This window comes from Tyto alba, unplaced genomic scaffold (assembly GCF_018691265.1).
Source record: "Tyto alba isolate M040663 unplaced genomic scaffold, T.alba_DEE_v4.0 Super-Scaffold_2, whole genome shotgun sequence".
In the NCBI taxonomy this organism is placed as follows: domain Eukaryota; kingdom Metazoa; phylum Chordata; class Aves; order Strigiformes; family Tytonidae; genus Tyto; species Tyto alba.
Window position 1 is genome coordinate 63,648,082 of NW_024881282.1, and position 20,640 is coordinate 63,668,721.

A 20,640-nucleotide genomic window follows, 5' to 3' on the forward strand; every position below is an offset into this window, starting at 1 on the left:
GGTTCTAAAGCCCAGCTTCACAAAAATATTGGTGCATTTTCAGGTTACAGCCCTGCAACTCTTGAAAATTAGAGGACAGCATAAATCGAGTTTATGAACAGTAAATACAAAGACACATTGTTGATCCAGTTGGCCTGAAGAATTGTGTAGAAAAGGGAGCTGGAATGGGTCTGTGTGTGATTCAGGATTCCTTGGTAAGTAATTTCTGCTGCTGTGAAAGGACTGTTAGCTTTCTACTGGGTTATGTTTGCCTTGATGGTCTAGAAATATGTAAGCATGATCCTGTTTCATGAAAAGCCATTAAAGAGGAGAATTAGAGTTGGATAATAACTGTCTATGCATTCTTTCAACAGGGAATATAGTTGTATGCACAGGATTTTGATACAACTGGAGATAAAAAGTGACTTTTCTCTAGGACTATGGCAATTGACTGTTCATCAACAAGAAAGTCACTGGCAGCAGTGTTCATGTAGATGCCATGAGTGTTTGTTTATAAATGTGAAGGAGTAATTTTTTTGTTTGTTTGTTTACAGAGATGCCTGGAGCTCCATTCTGCATAGAGCCACAGCTATAGATGTCTGGGGATGGGCCTGTGGGGTGGGAGTAGAATTTGTACTCTGTTTCTACAGTTAAAACAGAAATGGCAAGAGAGGATTAAAAGTGAAAATTGTCCTTGTCATTTGCAATACACAGCTGTGCTCATAAGCCTAAGTAGTGTGTGGTCCAAATTATCCTGAAAAAAACATGGACTGTGCTGATTGCCTGTGTAACAGTCACTGTCCTTCTGCTTATAGCAGTGATTAATTAATAGTAATAATTAATGATTAATAATTAGTTAATTTAGTCATAATTAATAGGTAGTGGAATGGTCAGCTATTACAGTAACCTGAGCTAAAGTAGTGCTTAAGCTCAGGGAAAGTTGGTACTATCAATGAAAAACAATCTGCATGTTCAAGGTTGTCAGTGTCAAGAAATACAGTTATCAACTTGATTTGCGGGTGCAAACTGTGAACACCATCTGCTCCTGGCAATATTGTAACCAAAGGGTGAGAGGAGGCATCAGTCAAACTGATGCTACGGTAAAACCTAAATAACTAGTTGTCAACCCCGTGTCCTAGGGGCATCCCGATATCTCCTTGCACTTGCACATTGTGCTGGTATGCTTCTGGCTGTCACTTAGAAGAGGTCTATTGTAATGATGATTTCCATAGTTTTTGCAAACTAGCTGTACTAGGAACAGGCATGCAAAGACATTATAATTATAGGCAGATTAAGAACTCTTTCTCACTGCTATTTTTTTTTTTTTTTTAATATTCTGCACTGTTAATCTTTGTCATGGTTTAACCCCAGCTGGCAACTAAGCCCCACACAGGCACTCCCTCCCTCCCTCCCCTCGCCCTCATGGTGGCATGGGGGAGCGAATCAGCAGTGCAAAAGTGAGAAAACTTGTGGGTTGAGATAAATACAGTTTAATAGGCAAAGCAAAAGCCACACACACATACAAAGCAAAACAAGGAATTCATCGACCGGCAGGCAGGCGCAGCCATCTCCAGGATAGCCGGGCTCCATCACACGTAATGGTTACTTGGGAAGATAAACACCATCGCTCCATACGTCCCCCCTTCCTCCTTCTTTCCCCCAGCTTTATATGCTGAGCATGATGCCACATGGTCTGGGATATCCCTTTGGTCAGTTGGGGTCAGCTGTCCTGGCTGTGTCCCCTCCCAACTCCTTGTGCCCCCCAGCCTGCTCGCTGGTGGGGTGGGGTCAGGGGCAGAAAAGGCCTTGGCTCTGTGTAAGCACTGCTCAGCAGTAACAAAAACATCCCTGGGTTATCAACACTGTTTTCAGCACAGATCCAGAACATAGCCCTATACTAGCTATGGTGAAGAAAACTAACTATATCCCAGCCAAAACCAGCATGCTGTGTTTTAGAAATTAAATCAGTGAGCAAACTACAATGTTAACAGACACCTGTAGGAGGAAAAATTGGGACAGGTACAGAGTGCAAATTGATACCAGCTGAATGTCTTCTTGCCAATTACTTGGGGTTTTATGGGTAGATGATAGGTACAAGTGACACGGCAATGAGAAACCTGACCCGTATGCACACTGGAAGGTGTTGAGGCACTGAGAAGTTAAGCATTGGGTTATGTGGTAAAATCTCTTCTGCTTGCCTCCCCCCAAAGGCGGCAGAGACATCATGGTGGTGGTGTTGGCAGTGGTAGTGGGGAGGAACACTGGAATAATACCCTGCTCCACCTGTACCCAGGCCCCTCACAGGAGCCATCAGCCCATCCAAGGCCCATCTGCACCAGCCCAGGGGAGCAGAGAGGCCCAAGGGCAGGCAGGAACCCAAATTAGGGACTCAGAGGAAGGGACTTGCTGTCCAAGCCCCTCCTAGGGCTGTCCCAGGAGAACCTCAGTGCCATGGGTGAGGTGTAAAACCATCCAGATGAGTCAACAGCTCAGCTACAGGCCAGACTGAGTGTCTGCTCAGCTGCTGGAGGGATCCACATTGTATGTACCCATATCTAGATAGCTATGTTGACAGACACGTCTATATGCATAAATGTATATTTGTATCTATAGCTGCACATATCTTTGTACCGTATTGTCCCCATCAGGCTAGTGGATTTGGCAACTTGCTCACAGTAAGTACTGAGTAGCCGCATTGCCCCATTAGGACGAACTGTAAACAAATAAATGATCTTCCAGATTAAATAACAAGAGCCCCTAACAGGGCTGCAGATGTGCTCGAGCCTCTTGTAGGACAGGGTACCTAAGTCAGGAGTTCAAGGCAGTAAGAAACGAGGTTTGTGACAGGAATCCTGGGTGACTGGATGAGTTGGTGCCACTGAGAAGAGAAGCTGATTGACTCTTACTGTTGGTTTGGCATCGCATCCAGCCTGTGCCCATTGAGCACTGACACGTATTGGTGCGTTCAGGGCTTCACAGAATGTGCTTCTTGCGTGGTCTTTCCCTTTTCTGTGGCTGTGATGCTCCAGAGCAGCTGGAGTGGTATAAACCATAGAAATTGGATTCACTGCTGTTGTGAAACCTCATGATGCAATTCCAGTATATAAGCTGTAACTGCTCAGCTTTGAGGCTTTCTCTGGTGATGGCGACTCAGAAAGGAAAGGGTGTTTTGCCCTGTGTATCTGGAATGGCCAATTTCTCCAACAGTATAATATGACCTTTCAGGACGGAATCAAGACCATTAATCTCTTTCTTCTTGCATGTAAGACATCAGGCACGTGAAAGAAATTGCTTCATTTGGAAAGATGAGAACACAGGAACTATAATATGATTAAAATTATATAACACTCTGAAAAGCAGAGAATGGCTGGAGCCAAAAGGATTGGAGAGAAGTGACTGGTGCCTGTGTGTTGCATTACAAAAGGAGAATGCTGAAAGGAAAAGATGCTGCCAATGCACAGGTAGACTGGCATACCATAAACAAGTAGCTGGATGTTATTTCCCAAAGTATGGAAAATGAAGCTGCGCCTCATCTGGAAGAGGACTGCCTGACACTGTGCTCTGGAGCTGCAGGTGTGATGGATGTGGTGGAAACTGAAACTTGGGAGAAAGAGCTCCCGGCATAGGCATAGGTGAAGAGATGTTGTTTGGTAGTGGGAAGCATCTCCGCATATGCTGCGTTTGCTTGTTCAAAGTCTCCTACATTTCAGCCTTGCTTAAGAAAGGCATTCTTTGTCTGACGCAGAGTCAAAACCCCCTCGTTCTGGAGTGCAAAGGAAAGTGGGAACGGGGTGCGGGAACAAGCTAAAATTCCATTGTTCTCATGCAATTTGCCTGTATCTCTTGTATTGTATGAACAAAATGAAAAAAACCCCAAACCTCAACATGCACCTGCTATGTGCTGCTAGTACATGACCAAGTGATAAGACAATGGTCCAAACACTTAGACAGTGTACCAGTTTCAGCCAGGATAGAGTTAATTTTCTTCCTAGTAGATGGTATAGTGTTGTGTTCTGGATTTAGTATGATAATAATGTTGGTAACAAACAGCAACAACTAAAAGCATCAGTGTAAGTAGTGTTTGTAGTGAGTCAAGGATTTTTCAGCTTCTCAGGCCCTGTCAGCAAGAAGGCTAGGGGGGGAGCATAAGAAGTTGTGAGGGGACACAGCCAGGACAACTGACCCAAACTGGCCAAAGGAATATTGCGTACCATCTGATGTCATGCCCAGTATATAAACTGGGGGGAGTTGGCCAGGAGGGGTGGATCACTGCTCAGGGACTTGCTGAGCATCAGTTCAGCAGGTGGTGAGGAATTGCATTGTGCATCACTTGTCTTCCTTAGGTTTTATTTCACTAAAAAATTGGGGTAAAGGGGGGGATGAAAACAGGACAAAGTTGCTTGGTATGCTTGTAGGACACCAGATTTATATTCCCTCTGCAAAGCATCAGTGAAGCAGTTAGAGCTGCAGAGGTCAGCAATAAATTTTAAGCAGATACGTGGATATTTCAGAAGAAAAGACTCACTGCATGGACATATTAGTGCTATGTCAGCACTACTCAAATAGCCTTCAATTGATCTTTCAAGCCCCTATTCTGCCACTGAACGACAATGAAAAACTAATCAGTATTTGTGGCCACAATTCAACACATTTTGAAGAGGGCAAAACCTGGACAACTTACACTGTTTGTTCTTGAGGAAAAAGCAAATGGCACAATAAGATTTTCTGAAACAGAATTGTATATTCTGTACAACTGATTTTAAATATCTAGACCTCCTCTTGCAGCTGCAGCCCTGAAAGGGTTTCTAACATACCTTAGCAAAGAGATTAAAAAACACACTTGCTTTCTCTTTGGAAAGAGATCAGGAAGTTAAAAAACCCTGAATTTGATTGTTATGGTGTAAGCCAGAGAAAGCCTTGCTAAAGTCGAGGTAAGCAGCATGCCCTGCTCTCCCTCTATCCACTGAATTATTCAGATAATCGTAGGTGGCAGCGGGATTGACATGGCATGATTTCCACCTTTGCACACCCATGCTAATTCTTCCCCTTTCACTTTCTTGTCCCCAACATCCAGGAGAACACGCTCTCCCCCAGGCAGCGAGATGAGGCTGACTGGCCTGTAGTTCCCGAGAACCTGTGTCTTTCTCTTCTTGAGGACAGGATGGACATACCCTGTCATCCAGGACTCAGGAGCCTCCCCCAACTGCCATGGCCTCTCCGAGATCATCAGGTGTGTCCCCACAGTGACACTGGAGATGGACTTTGAAGTGGAGGAATTGACTGGACTTCTTGTCTTGTAACTGCTGTCAACTCCTGTTATGCCAGATGCCAATGCTGAATTTTTGTTCTGCTGCTCCACCAGCCAAGAACTTTCCCTCTCACTGACAGCTGGCAGCACAGAACATCTTAGGAATAGACTTGAAAACAGGTAATCTCCAAGTTTATCACAATGACAAAACAAAGTGAAGGTCAAGACATTCTGCAATTGCTTTCTCTGTGGAGAGATGCTAGAAAATACCAAAAGCTGAACTTCTCTTTGACCACTCTGATGCAGGACAGAGAAATTCTTAACACCTTTCCCTTTGCGGGCGACAAATTGGTCAGCTTCCCATGGGATCAAAACCTGTGGGGTTTGCCAGTGTGTCGTGGCTACCAGAAGCTCACCCACTACCTCTGCCCAGACCACAGGACAGATTGCTCTAAAATACAGGAAGAGTCTGGGAACTGATTATTATCACTACATCAACTCTAGTCCATGGTCCTAACACAGTTGTGCTTCAAGCCTCCCTGGAGGACACAGATGCATGCTGGCCATTTGCCTGGCATCCAGGACAGGCTGTAGGTGCAACTGTGAGCAAAGCTGAAGTGAGCAGAGGAGAGCTCTGGAGAGTTATATGGGCGGGGGAAACAATAAAACAAAGACTAGATTGTACTAGATTACAAAGTTTATTAAATATCAAGTTGAAATGGAAGATCTGGAATACAGTGTATTAGCTTCACAAAAATGTATTCCTATAGAAAGGAAGTGTCACAGCAGCATTCATTGCTTTCCTCACTGTCTGTTAACTCAAGTCCTTGAATTTGTGGGTAAAACCCCCAAATTTTTCAAAGTCTTAATTCATCTCAGTACAACCATTCTTTTCCAGAACTGGGACTTTGTTCTATAATCTTCTGATCACTAGTGACTTTTGCAGACCATAAATTACAACTGCACATCTTCAGTAACAACAGGTAACCCTGAAATAAGTAAAACTGCTTGTTTTATTGACACAAATGTGTCATACAACACTGGCAAACATCCAGGCTACAGCCACCATATCATCAGCTGCCAGCAGCAACTAAAAGATTGGCTATCCTATCACACAAGTTTTGGAAGGTACTGAGGAGACTGAAAGTCGATATATTAACATTCCTTCCTCCCCCACCCCCCCATATTAAGTGTTTCAGGTGCATTACAGGTGTTGATGTAGGAACTGCAAATGCCTAAAGCTGCAGCAATTTTTAATAGAAAAAATCAACATGAAATCCATGATAGGCAATGGGTACAAACTGAAACGCAGAAGGTTCCGTCTGAACATCAAGAAACACATTTTTCCTGTGAGGGTGGCTGAGTACTGGCACAGGTTTCCCATGGAGGCTGTGGAGTCTCCATCCTTGGAGGTACTGAAAAGCCAACATAGTCCTGGGCAACCACCTCTAGGTGGTCCAGCTTGGGCAGGGAGGTTGGACCAGATGACGTCCAGAAGTCTCTTCCAACTTCACCCATTCTGTGGTTCTGTGATACAAAACAATCATACCCAAAAGACCACATAACAACTTTCTTGGCACTACTATACACTCACAGTAATTTTAAACCTAAGGCGCATAAAGTGACAGCAATGTAAAGTGCCCTATTCTCCAGCTTGAACACTGGTAAAACTTTCACTTTATCAGCAAAAATATTCACTGCATCAGGACTGAAGCAGCAGGCCCAAAGCACATCAAAATGTCCGAAGCATTAAAATAACACTGGAAACATTAAAAACAGAGTGAAAGGATTACACAGACCAAAGGGAACGCTTTTGTTGAAACACAGAATGAGTGGAGCAAAATAATGCATCTACTTCACTGAGAAGCATTTGGACAGTTCTGTCAAGCTCAAGAATCAAGATTAGTCAATCTGCTAGTCAGAAAAAATAGATATGGTTCTTACTGTGAGTACAAAATAAAAGAACTATGCATCAATAGACCAATAGGTAAGTGCAATGTGCTTGACATTCATTGAAGAGATTTGGAATTTATATTCAGACTGCAATAAACACATTTTCACATCTGAACTGTGGATGGGAAACCACAGATGCACTATGTAAACAAAATTATTTCCAGAGCCTCTCCCTAGCATTTTGTTCAAATCAGATAATTTTTGGTTAAAACATCACGGTACTCCTGTATTGCCCTGCAAAGGGGATCCTGGTCAACATGTAAATTTTTTGGAGATCCATCAGTAGATACCATGGGAGAAGCTCCAGCAGATCCAGTTTCAAGTTCAGCGGTGGCTAGGGAAAAAAGACACAAGATTCCTGGTGTTACTTTTACAGCAGACAGGGCCAAATAAATCCCTGTAAAAACATTATGGGTAACTGGAGAGACTACAGTCCAGAAAAAGATTTAAAAACTTCCAAGAGAACATAACAATGAAAGGGCTAGGCACAAAGGAAGAAACACATTTTTTCCACATTTGCTTATCAGTCAACAGTATTTCTAAAGCTAGTGAAAGAAATTCCAGAGGAGAGGCTACACTGAACATCTTCAGACAATCCACAAACAACTCCTGTTTACACCAGCACTAAACTTAGCCACCTGCAGACCTCTTCAACCCATCTCAAGTATCCGTTTTCCTTAAAACATTCAAACCAGTGATTTAATGGAACACTACTCCTAAAAAACAGCTTCTGCATTTGCTGTGATAAACTTTACAAGAATCTTCATGTAAAAAAGCAAACACCTTTGCACTGCAGTCAGGCCAGGACAAGTCTCCCAGACTGGCACATTCTCTCACCCTGGCAAAACCCTCTTACCTCCATGAAAACACATATTCAATGAAAGCAAACCCACCTTTGCCATCTTTCTCCAAACACCCTTTTTCAGACAAGGTTCCTAAACCAAACATACTCTATGATTCCTAGCAGATGCGTAATTATGTTCAAAATGCACATGGATGCAAGGCAATGGCTTTGTGTCCATTCAGACACGTGGAAAGAGATATGAAGCTACAGGTGAACACTCTATATGACTAAAAGCATACAGGAATGGAAGGAGATGCTCTCAGGGGCTACGTGCTTTAAAATAGCACCAGTCGCTGCAAAGCAGTGACAATGGATGACCAATTACCATGAAATAGGTGGAATTCCTCTTTGGACACCTGGCCTCATATTCTAGAACATGTTTTAAACTATGTATTACAAGCATTCGACTCATCTTATGTTTGCCTAAACACTACTAAATGATCTTTTCCTAAAGAAAGGAACTTTTGTCACTGATCATATTCTTCCTCCTTATTCAAAAAAGACTGCAACATATAAGCTACAGCTACAAGCAATGAATATGAGACAGTAAAAATCAAGAACTAACAGCAGAGAATGTGTATGGTATGGTTTAGTCCTGAATGCAATCGATGTACATGGAAGGAAGGAGAAGCGATGGCTGAAGTCTATGAAAATCTTATCTCAGGGCTTCTTTTATGTTTGATGTTTGTGCTTGAGGATTAACTCCAGTGAGAGGTGACTTCAGCTTAAGCCAAGTGTATCTGTGTGGGGGAAATGGGTTACTTTTCTTTGCACTCGATTTTCTTTCAGGCAACTGCATAACATGCTACACAGTGTTTTGGTAAGCAGGGAGTTTTCACATTCAAGTCTAAACTGGAAAGCTAGCAGAAAAAAAACCACCCTGTGCTTAACACAGGGCCTTAACGGCTTTCAAGCAATTATTTTCAAGGGTTAGGAACATTCATCTTTTTCCTTAAATACACTTCTAACATAATGACACATTACCTTGTTCAAGTTCTTTAGTGATTTTTTCATCCAGTTCCCGCCGTACCTAGAAGTATACAGAAAATACACAGTTAATATTTTAAGGTTGTTTTTTTGTAATATTAAACTTCTAAAACATTCTTAAATCCCACAGATAGCACGTGATAAGAACTAAAAACATCATCCCAAATAGAGACATCTTGGTTTGGGATTTGCTTTTTAATGAAGAGAAAGTCCTCGTCAGCCAGGCCGTAGCATTCTTACTGCTGACCAACATTAACTATAGCACAAACCGACCTGTAACTTACCAGCTAGATTATAACTGGGCGTTTAAAAAATACACAGAAAGAAAGCACAGTACAGTTATTGCAATGAAGGCATGGGTGAAGTCTGTCATCAAATACATGAGGAGCAGAATGTCAGCTAAATGCTGGGATATGCACAAATGTCATCCATAGGGACAAGTTCAGTTGAGGCTGGCTTCTGCAACTTCATAAGAGAAGAGGTACAGAAGTAGCTGCTGCAGGACAGACATATACCATTGTATAGAAAAAAGCACGTGCCAATATTCTTCTTTTGTCCACCTTAAGATGGAAAATTTAAAGAGCTCCGACAGATCATGGCAAGATTTTTCTTTATTGTTATTGCAAATACCATGACATGCATATATAAAAATACAAAAGCACACACACTATTTTCTTGCAAACTTTGTACTAAGAAAAGATAGCAACAGCTACAGCTTCTACACAGCAAGTGCTGTAGGTTTTATTATGTAACCAAAATCAGCTTAGGTCACTAGAAAGGAGCACTTACTCCTTTCTCCCCTAGAAGGTGCTTATGGCTACCAATTAAGTTATTCTCACTTGTGATTCTGACTTCAAAGTCTTCATAAGAGTAAATGAGATCTTTGGAAGTGCCATAGTCCAAGCACTATATGCTGCTGTTTACAACTGACAATACTGACTCCTATGTTTTTTCCATCGGGTCTATGACACACAGAAGTGAATTTCAAAATAGATACCACACAGCCTCCACACCTATGATGGCCACGATGATGCTGAAGGGCTTGGACCACATGAGCTATGTGGAGAGGCTGAATGCTCTGCGACTGTTTCTTTACTTGGGTAGAGAAAGCTCAGGGACACCTTATCTAGATGTATAAATACCTGGTGGGGGCTGTAAAGAAGGAGCCAGAATTTTATCAGTGGAGCGAAGGAAAAGAATAAGAAGGATAGGCACAAATCAAAATAGAGGAAATTTCATTTTATCATAAAGATTTTTTTTTTTTAATTGTAAGCTTGGTCAAACACTGGAACAAGTTGCCCAGAAAAGGTCGTGGAGTGTCCATCCTTGGAGATGTACAAAACCTGGCTGGACATAACCCTGAACAAACTACTATGGCTGGCCCTGCTTTGAGCAGGGGCGGGGTTGGACTAGATTATCTTCAGAGGCCCCTTTCATCCTCACCCTTCTGTGATTCTCTGATTTTAGTACTGAAGCCCTGGAAGAATAAGCATTTACTTTATGAAATGAGCAGGCTCACCCAGCAACATACCAACAACAAAAAAAAACAAACCTGAAACACTGCATAATGTACTGAACAGCTCGTAGACAGCCAAAGCCTTAGGAAGGGAAGCACTCCACATAACCTCACAAGCAGTAACTCCAAAGGCCAAAGAAGTGGGTCTGTAAACTAGCAAAGTAGAGGGAAAGGCCCTCTCTCCAGGACTACAAGGATAGCTGTGACCAAATTCACCAGCTCTTCCAGGAGAACCACCACTCAGTGGTACTTCGTTGCTATAGTCTGTGCCTTCACAGCTAGAAGAGGGGAGCAGACAACTGAAAGAACAACAGAAAAGGACACTCCAAATCTCCAGACCCCTAATTGTTTTCAAGCAGGTTCAAGCAGCAGCAAAATCCTGGGGAGAAGGGACCCCCTAGCACATGAAATGAGACATAGGTAACAAAAGAAACCAGGAAAACTAATGCCTAGACCAAAAGATGACCCCAAACCAAGACCAACCCTAAGCAAAGCAGTAGTAGTTGAGGTGTTAGACAAAACCACTTTCCCTGACTTCTAGAGCCTTCACAATGACCAGAAGGTCCACGGGACCCTCTGCAACATGTGTGAATGAATCAAGAGAAGAAAAAGTTCTTGTTTTCCTCTTCGTCATTCCATTAACATCTTAGTGATTCTCATCCACACCTGAGGAAAGAGAAATAGGTGGAAATAAAGCCAACACACTGATTTCTGAAAAGTGAATGAAGAGCCAGGCAAAATACACCTTTGAAGACTATAACTTGCCTCCACTGTTTTCCTTCCTCCCAGCCACCTGGAAAAGGCATCGCAGCTGACTGTACCAAACCTTCTGAGCAGGTACTTCTCATCTCACTGCACATCTCTTCAGGCAGTAACATACTGGGTTCCCTTGCAGCTGTCACCTTCATAATAATTCTTTTTCAGAAAGTGGTGTTGACTTACTACTTACCCACATGGGTTGCCTGAGCACAGTAAGTTGGATCCTGTAAGACTCCATGAGATGATACACAGAGTCTAGGAACTCAACTTCAGAACAGGACTGGTAGTCCAGACACAGCCACTGTTATTACCAAGAACCTTTTGAATAATCGTAACTAGCAAGGAGGGTAAACCAGCCTACGCCTGTAGTTTAAAGAAGTTCCATTATAGCAGATGAAATCCATACACTGTCATCTTACGGATGGTCGGCCACCACAGAAGCCATAATATTACAAATACATAAAGCATTAAAGTATTCTGCAGCAGTCATTCTTTCACTTGGACAAACTAACAAGTTCAAAATATCTGCAGTATTAAGAAAATGTGAATGCATCAGTAAGTTTTAATCAAACCTAACAGCATAGATAGACAAAACATTTCCAGTATAAAATACCACCCAAAACATTAAGCGATACTAGCTACAAACCTTGTCATGTATCTGGCTGCAGAGAAGAGAGAGAAGAACAAAGTTTTGATTAAGAAGCTGAAGAAGAAAGAAAAACGGCCTTAAGGTCAAAGGTCTTCAGTTAAAAATAAGAACAAGGCCTACATGTAAGTGAAACAAGTAAAAAAAGCTAACAATACAAAGACTGATATAATACAAAGAGCAGATGGAAAACAAAATCAGAAAAGGACCAGAAATTAAGAGACAGAGTAGGAAGCAGACGTTCCCTTTCTCACGTTATGTAGGAAAATGGTTTCATAAATCCACTAATTCACACTGGTTGCAGCTAGCAGAGTTCACTATTATTTTCTGTGTCAAGACATCCAGATTCATTTTCACCAGCCTTTGGCACAGCTGTTAGGAGTTAAACTTGACATTTGTTAAAACTAACAACAGGACTCCAGTCTCAAAATCTCCTCGCAGCACTTGCAGCAGATAGTCTGTGGACTAAGGCAAGAAATAAGGCAGCAATTCCCAAATTATGGTAGAGACACCACTAACAGTTCCTAATGTTTGTGTTTCATCTGCTTGATTCAATTTAGTTCTGGATGGTGACATGCCAATTCATGAGCAGGTTGGGAGTCAGTAGACCAGATCATAAAAAGACAAAAAAGTCTCCATCAAAGATCTCTTTACTCCTGTAAAGGAGAGGCAATACACATGTACACCCTTCGTATAACACAAGTCCTACTATGAAACAAATTTCATCCAACCTCCTTCCAGAACATAATGAACTGCTAGTAGCCACAGTCACCGTTTGTAATTACATGCACAGAATTTTTCAAGTACTTGTAATTTATTCCTCATTACAGGAGCTCTGATAAAAACAACCAAAAAACCCCAACGACATTTGCATGCGATTGGGAATTTACCAGTTAATGACTTTGTGTCGATGTGAACTTTTTTGTGCTTTTCAAAATATTTTTGCACTTTCATTTCGAGGTTATTAACTTCTGTAGCATATATGTTTGATAAGGGGGAAAGGGCTGTACTGTAATGGACACATTTCTTTGTGGGTTGTTGTTTTTTTTAAGACTAAACTGCTGATTTTTTGCTGAGCTTGCAACATGACTATCTTCCAAACGTAAGGCTATATGCATAATCACTGACATTCACCTCTCATGTTAAGTAGCGGTTTAGGAAAACTGAAATCTTTCAAGCCTTTAAACTCCAAACTCCTCAGTTATGTTTAAAAGAAGCAACCGTGTCCACTTGCCAGAGGAACGCTTCCTTTTGTTTGCAGTCAGCATAATTTACTAATGTTTTCATAATTTACCAATGTTTTTTCCAACAGTTGCATGGACAAAGAATTAATACCAGCATTTTGAGTAATAGCAGTGTGAAGTTATTTTCACTTCCTTGACCCTGAAGCTACTCCAAAACATCTGCACAAACCAAATTTACATAATTAACATGTTAAGACATTAAGAATGGCATGTCCTCTACTTCAAATAGCCTTTCGCACCTTGAGGAAGCTACTGTGAAAGACACCAAATCTGCACAAAGAGCTTTAACTAAAAAAAGAACCTCAAGAGGACTACCTGAGGCACACTGCAATTTAAGTTCCTTAACTCCCTGTCATTATGAGCTTTAGTGGCAGAAGCATTTGTAATCTCCAGCCAAGAAGGCACTGCTCAGCTTGAATTTAAAGGCAAGACAACTTCTGTAGAAAGGAATCAGATTACCGGAAAAAAAAAATCTGAGGCATAATTGAAGCAAACAGTGAAGTGAAGAAAAGGCTGAGAGTCAGAGAAACTTTTCTGTCTTTAAATAATCTGGTGAACAGGCAGAGTACTAAGAAGGACAAGCAGCAAAGCACTTCAAAATAGACTAGAACTGTCATCTCTGAATTCTTTCCTCATGCTCCAACTTGTCTCCAGAGTGGCACAGGACTCCTGCAGAAATGACAGCACAGACTGTGCATCTGGTAATTTTGCATTTGGAAATTGATTGAGACTCACCACCTATTATTATATGCGTTATTGTATGCATTTTTTTCCTTATGTTACTTCCTGACTTAAAGCCTTATTTTCCAATTCAATCCTATTTTTTCAGATGTACATGTCAGGAATCCTGTACTTTCAGTTCCTCAGAGATATGGTATGGCTTCAAACACTGTTAAAGATATACTCTATCCAGCTGAGGAAATTTAAACCAGGAGTTCTAAGTGAAATACTCACTTAGATGCATGTCCTCTAGCAACTACTGCACCTCTGAGAACCCTCTTTCTTTTTACTGAAGGACTATGAAAGAGATCGAGTTTTAAGACTTCCCTGAATACAATGAACACTGAGTGACTTGCAGCTACAGACAGTGCCATTACAATTAATCTCAGTTGTTCCCTATGTGGTGATTACAGAAAGAAGTATCACAGAAGGATGTGCAGCTGGACTCAGCAACAGGGAGAATAAATTCACGCCGGTAATTCTGAGTTGCAGACACCAGCCTTCTGCTTTGATTGAGGGAAAACAGGCATGCTGAGATTCCCAGCTTTTTCTTAAGGGAACCTGGTAGAAATGGTATGAAATAGGTAAATTGTCTGAGGATTCAGAAATAGTTTTACTCACCTTCATTCAAGGAAGAAAACTTGAGAATTTAATACTATATTAGAATTAAAAGCTAATCCCAAGACGACAAACTGTGTAGAGTAAGACTGAATTATCCTCAGCTCCTCTGTTGACAACAAACTAAAAGTCTCTGTAGGTTGTAAACAAGGTCAGAGAGAACTTCAGGGGACTAAGTCCTACAAACGAAACTGCACTAGGAAGGAGAAATCTAGGTATATAAGAAAGCTCCCAAGCTATAAAACCTCACTTGACATCAGTAATTGGAGACTGGGGAAATATCATACACAATTGTTCTTCAACTTCCTTGGGAGTCTGCTCAAGGCTGATGGGTATTTTTTGGTTCTATTTTTTCAAATCTTCAAAGTGAAGCCCCAAAACCCAGTACCCAAACCTAAAAGCGTTCCCCAGCACAGCAATCTATCACAAAATGCAAAACACACATGCTCTGAAAAGAAACTTTATGGGTGCTGTTGAAGTTGGGGCACTGAGTGAGAACAGCAACATCATTCTCAGATCTAATGCACACTTTTACTGGAATCAGCTCAGATGTTTTCCACAAAAAGTTGAAGAAGCCTATATAACAATTTGAAATCTATATATATGAATATATTAGCAACTGGATAAAAACAATGAACTATGAAATAGCCTTTTTAAATATTTAATTTCTGTAATAGACTTAAGGGAACATAGCAAACCAGTAAATGTATCTATTTTGATATTGACAAAACTTTGAGATGCTCAAAGAGTTCCAATTTCTTATGGAAAATTAAAATGAAAAGGATTACCTGAAGAATGCTGCTGTAATTCAATTAAGAAGCACTGTATACTCCCACTGTCTTTTTTCCTGTTTCTTCTTCAAAAATAGCACAACTGTTAACCCTTTTCTTTTAAACTAGGGCAGCCTTTTTCCTGGAAGTGGTTTGTTTTCCTCCTTTGCCTTTTTTCTTCTTTTTATATCTTGCTTCCATCTCTCTGTCCTTCCTTTTCCCCACTTGTTCCCTGCTACCTACCTCTCTTGTCCCCTTGTCCTGGACTTCTTATTTCACTTTTACAGTGGGTCCCTGAATTTTCCCTCCTTCCTACTGCTTGCATGCAGAATAGGCAATTAATACTGCAGATGATACAGTATTAATTGCTTCCCGAGTTCTTTCTGTAATGTATGTCCACCCCTCTGACCTGAAAAACACATTCACAGTGATACAGTGAAATTAATCTCTGTAACTGCTGCTGCCACACATTACCTACACTGCTTTGTCCATTTTTGGTGTTGTTTTATTGTTTTGTTTGTTTGGGGTTTTTTTTGGTTGGTTGTTGTTGTTTTTTTTTGGTTTTTTTTTGTTTTTTTTTTTCTTCAATCAGGTGTAGTATGTAGACATATTGTTAAAATGGTTTCTTTCCAATGTGGGTAGGACCACTGAACTGAGAGGGACTTAAAAGTGAACAAATACTCCTCACATTTGTTCAACAACAGAGTGAGGGATAGAACACTGACCGAATAGAGAAGCTCATCAATGCCCAGTCCCACGCTAGGTAGGAAACTGATCACAGTTATTGACATCTGGTTTCCAAATCTGATGATATACTGTTATAATGTTCACTGTTCTGCGAGGGATGTGCTATCACACTGACTGCTAATTACAGGGCATACTTTGACCAGAGGTATTGCAGAGATTGCAGTACTGCTGAAAAATTAGAAAGCTGTGAAGACTTTGAGTAGTTAACCTTACCTTTTCACATAATAACACACAGCAGGAAATACAAAGACAAATGCCTCCTATGCATTGTGTATGTCCCGCACTGAAGGATAAAGTGAGAATTTACATGATCCCGCTCATATCATCCTATTTTTGAAGCATCCCTTTGTTTCTATTAATGTACTAAAACAAGTTCCAGTGAAGAAACTGCTAGAATGAAGATCAGTGAAGAAGGAAAAGGTGTCTCAAACAAAGACATCTGATGGAATTTTTTGCACTCATTGTAAAGTTAGCCATTTTAAATAGGTAATACATACTATACATTAAAATTTAATGAAGATCTTAGCTGGGAACAGTACTCTATCATAGTTTCTCTTGTAAAAGAATGTTGTTACATAGTTCATTATTTACATGTCAGTATTTTTTGGTCTTTGAGCACTCTTGAAAATTTGTACAACCCTGATGACCAACAGTTGTCACCCCTACCACACACAGTTTTGTACTGTTTTGATGATTAGTAATTGTTTTGACGTATCAGACCATATGGTTTGGAACTATAAATGGATTCTAACTTTAGGCCAAGAAGCATAACCTTGCTTATGGATACTCTTTAGCAGTAGTCGAGAACGGTATTTCAAAATGCTTACCTTGGCTACATAGGCTTCAACCCTGTTTCTTGATGATAATGCGTTGCCGGTTGGGCTTAGGAAGCTTCCTCCTAGACTTAGACTTCTGTTCAGTGCCAAACTGTTGCCAAGATGTCCCAGTTCAGTTGAATACAGAACTGGACTTGCAGCCAGACCTCCACTGACAATGCTGCTCGTGATTAAAGATTTGCTTCTATGGCGCTCCTGAAGGAGCTTAGCATTGGCTTCTGCTAGTCTCTCATTAGCTCTGAAACATTCAGAAGCATACAAAGAATTATCTTTGGTAGTAACACTTTTGCAAAGTTACCCTCCAGGTCTTTGACTATTATTTGACTTCTGAAAGTAGAAGGGACTAAGAGCATCCAAAGCAAGAACATAATTTGAACCCGTGTTTTTTGGAGAGCCTATTTCTAAGAAGTCACACTACCTGCAAGGAGCAGCAAGGGTTATCAGCACTTAGGACTTCTCAGCATTAGGGCTTCAAAGCAATCTGTGAATGCCATGTGTTTACATGGCTTCTTCTGAGAGCTATGTTACCTGCATAAGAACTCTGCGCTACCCTCCCTTTCCCAAGGAAAGCTCAAGCTTCAGACAAGTTGTTAAAATGCAAGGCAGAAGGAATTTTTTTTTTTTTTTTTTTTTGCTTCACTGAATTAAATTCTGTTCCCTGAAGGGCCTACTGTTATTCAAGCTGTAAGAGGAGGAGATTGGCAAAAAGGCTGCCTGTTAAAACACAATCAATGCAAAAAATACCCAATGCATGCTATGATCAGTGGTGTTACTGCTGGAACACTAAAGAGAAATGAAGACAGTTCTAATGAAGGGGAAGGGTCTTCAGGTACTTTCCTCACAAATATGCCATTTTATGCTTGCATACATAATGCTGACCAGATGTAGAGGAGAGATTTTAGGAGGAAAATGCATGAGAAAAAAGTAGTATCTTATTACCACTCCAAAAAAGCGTGGACTTACCTTTCCAGTTTATTTGCTAGGCCTCTTCTGATTTTTACTTCCTCCAGATATAGCTCTTTGTACCTTTCCACTTCTGCCTGCGTGGATTCTTTTTGAAAAATACTGTCTTGTTGGGTATTTTTTATCCTGTCCAATTCACATTCGAGATCTTTAATTCTGTGTTTCAGCTGGCTTCTCAGTGAAGCATGGTGACTGGCTCTGATTTGTTCTAATCTGTCCTGGGAGGCTGCCTGCGTCTGAAGCAGATAGTGCACTTTCAACCACCGCAAAGAAAAAGAAAACTCTCTTGGCCAGTCAGTTGCATGTACTAATTTCAAGGGCCTAGCTTTAATCAGTGAGGCAACTGTGCCTCCTCACTACCATCAGCAATCAAGGCAGAACCCTGGAACCACCATGTTAAAGAATTCTTTTTATTCAAAAAGCACCCTCCTCTTAGCACTATTATTCACCAAAGCTACAGATACAAGTGAGAAATTCATTTACCTGCAAAAACAGATTCACTTCTTGTAGTTTTTGTCTTATTTCTTGGCCAGCTCGTTCTTCCATCTCTCTTTTATATTGTTCTATTTGGCTGTGATCCACCATGTTAGTCTCCAAACGATATTTGAGGTTAGCCACCTCTTCTTTCAGTTGGCATTTACTCTTCTCTAGTTTTTCATGGTTCCCACGCATGGTGGACAACTCTTCTCGCAAATCTTGATTTTGTTCTTCTAGCTGCATGCATTTTTTTGACTCTATCTCCAGCTGCTGGGAAAGTTCACCAACCTGTAGGCAGAAAAAAAAAACCAAACCAGGAATCGAGAGGGATCTAAAATTAGTCAATTCTGTGGAAATCAGTAAGGGGATTGGCCACTGAGACTGTATTTGTCATCTGCTGTTTCGGTATTAAAACCAAAGTGAAACCAGGTTCTTCTTTTAAAACAAGAAGAGCTTTGACATAATTTTTGATAGAATTCCTCAGGTTCCCATCCTTTCTCAGTTCTTCTGCAGTAAGTCACAGACCAAGAGGTACCAAACTAGCAGCACGTCACCCACAGAGCTAGACTGAAAAGTACTAGGGCTATTCCTCCGTGAGATGCTCACATGGTCATGGGAAATCAAACACACCCCTACCTAGCCACTTTCTGGTTTCATCTGAAGCAACATATATCATGCTTTACAGGAATTTTTACGTGCTGTCACCACAGTCAAAGCTTCATTACAGAACTGACAAGACAAGAAACAGATTCTTTTTTTCCATTACACTGAAACGTTTGTTAATAGTGGTTCAGAACAGAGTGTTTTCCAGCAGTGGTAGAAGATGATGTATTTTCTCTAGGTAAAAGCTGCAGTTTATTTTCAAAATTTTGCAGAAAACATCAGACTTTATATAGGTCCCAATGGTCAACTACAGCTCTGTCCTCCTCTTCCCACTTCAGAAACATACCTTTTCTATACCTATTGAACATAAAACATGATGTCCTGTCTTTTATTAAAAAAAAAGTGGAGGAAACTAGCATAATAAACACATGAAAGTCTCCAACAGAAAGAATAAACTTTAGACTTATTTAAAACCACCTAAATGTAATGCACTTCCCTGTCATTCAAAAGAACTCTTACAACAGAAACACAAAAACGCTACTAACTTTTGGACTGAAAATGAGCCACTGCAAAGCAGTTTACTCATTCTACAGTACCTTCTAATATGAACATAGTTCTGAAACATGGCTGCTTTAGCAACAAATCTGAGTAACGAGCAGAGAAGTAGATGAAAGGTTACACGCTACTGAAGAGCCAGAGCAACCTCAAAGGCACTTCTGGGAACTCTCCTTCTGGGTCCCCATGACAAGGGAAGGATGGGCTGAGACAGTTATTAGTGAGCAGTAAGTAACAGAAATTTTTCTGCATCAGCTCACTGCGTCATGCCCTGGGAAGCAACGACACCATTTAAAAGAGCAAAATCTGAACTGTCTTTTGCTCATCTCGTGCCCAAGATGGGGCTCAAGGGGTGATCTTTGGCAAAGCCAACTTCATCCAGTTGTTCCAAATTATGGTGGTGTGTCCTGGGTTGAGTGAGAGGTGGAGTTTTTTGGTGGCAGGGGAGGGGGCTATCAGGGCAGCCCCCTGTGAGAAGCTTCTTGAAGCTCCCCCAGTTCCAAGCCAGCTCCACTTCTGTTTGGGAAATTGAGCCAATCAGCTGCGCCTCTGCGATAACGTATTTAAGAAGGGACGTGGTGACGGGCAGTGGGACTTGTGAGGAGGAGTTGCTGCAGCTGCATGAACACCAAGGTCAGTGGAGGAATGGAGGAAGAAAGGAGGGGGGAGGTGTGCCAGAGCAGAGACTCCCCTGTATCCTGTGGTGAGACGGCAGGGCGGCCCCCCCCTGCCACCCATGAAGATCTATGGTGGAGCAGACATTGATTTATGGCCTGTGGCTTCTGCGTGCCTGATCAAGGTTCTGTGCCCGAAGAAGGCCGGGGTCTCATGGAAAAAGGTAGCCCTGCTGCTGTAATTCAGCACTGGGAGGATTGCAGCATGTGGGGGTGTCCCACGCCGGAGCAGCTCGGGAAGGGCTGCAGCCGTGGGAGGGAATCCAGTCGGAGGAAGTTAGTGACCCATGACGGAGCAGTGTGGGGAACACTGCGGCCCATGGGAGGAATTCAAGTTGGAGAAAGTTTGTGGAGGACTGTCTCTTGTGAGAGGGGGACCACGATGGAGCAGGAGGAACAAGTTCTGGACACTCCCCTCACCGAAGATGAAGAAAGTGGCAGCACTGACGGCACCCCCCATTCCCTGACCCTGCGCCACTGGGGGAGGAGGTAGAGATATCG

The 20,640-nt window shown here is 41.6% G+C and overlaps 1 protein-coding gene across 11 annotated transcripts in view; it reads right to left on the reverse strand.

Annotated features, from left to right (window-relative positions):
• Window positions 1-5,906: 5,906 nt before the first annotated feature.
• Window positions 5,907-20,640, reverse strand: part of LOC104356780 (ankyrin repeat domain-containing protein 26) — a 62,402-nt gene continuing 47,668 nt past the window's right edge. For 7 of the 11 annotated variants that reach the window (XM_042791935.1, XM_042791940.1, XM_042791937.1 and 4 more), the window contains 7 exons: window positions 18,314-18,595; window positions 17,831-18,066; window positions 16,859-17,105; window positions 11,933-11,989; window positions 9,009-9,054; window positions 7,471-7,514; window positions 5,907-6,754 (listed from right to left, as the gene is read on the reverse strand). In XM_042791935.1, the coding sequence (XP_042647869.1) occupies window positions 6,557-6,754; window positions 7,471-7,514; window positions 9,009-9,054; window positions 11,933-11,989; window positions 16,859-17,105; window positions 17,831-18,066; window positions 18,314-18,595 (1,110 nt within the window). In that variant the 3' untranslated portion in view covers window positions 5,907-6,556. Of the gene's footprint in view, window positions 6,755-7,448; window positions 7,515-9,008; window positions 9,055-11,932; window positions 11,990-14,517; window positions 14,628-15,644; window positions 15,694-16,858; window positions 17,106-17,830; window positions 18,067-18,313; window positions 18,596-20,640 lie in introns of those variants that run through there. The other 4 variants (XR_006165262.1, XR_006165261.1, XM_042791936.1 and 1 more) reach the window with 4 other exon arrangements.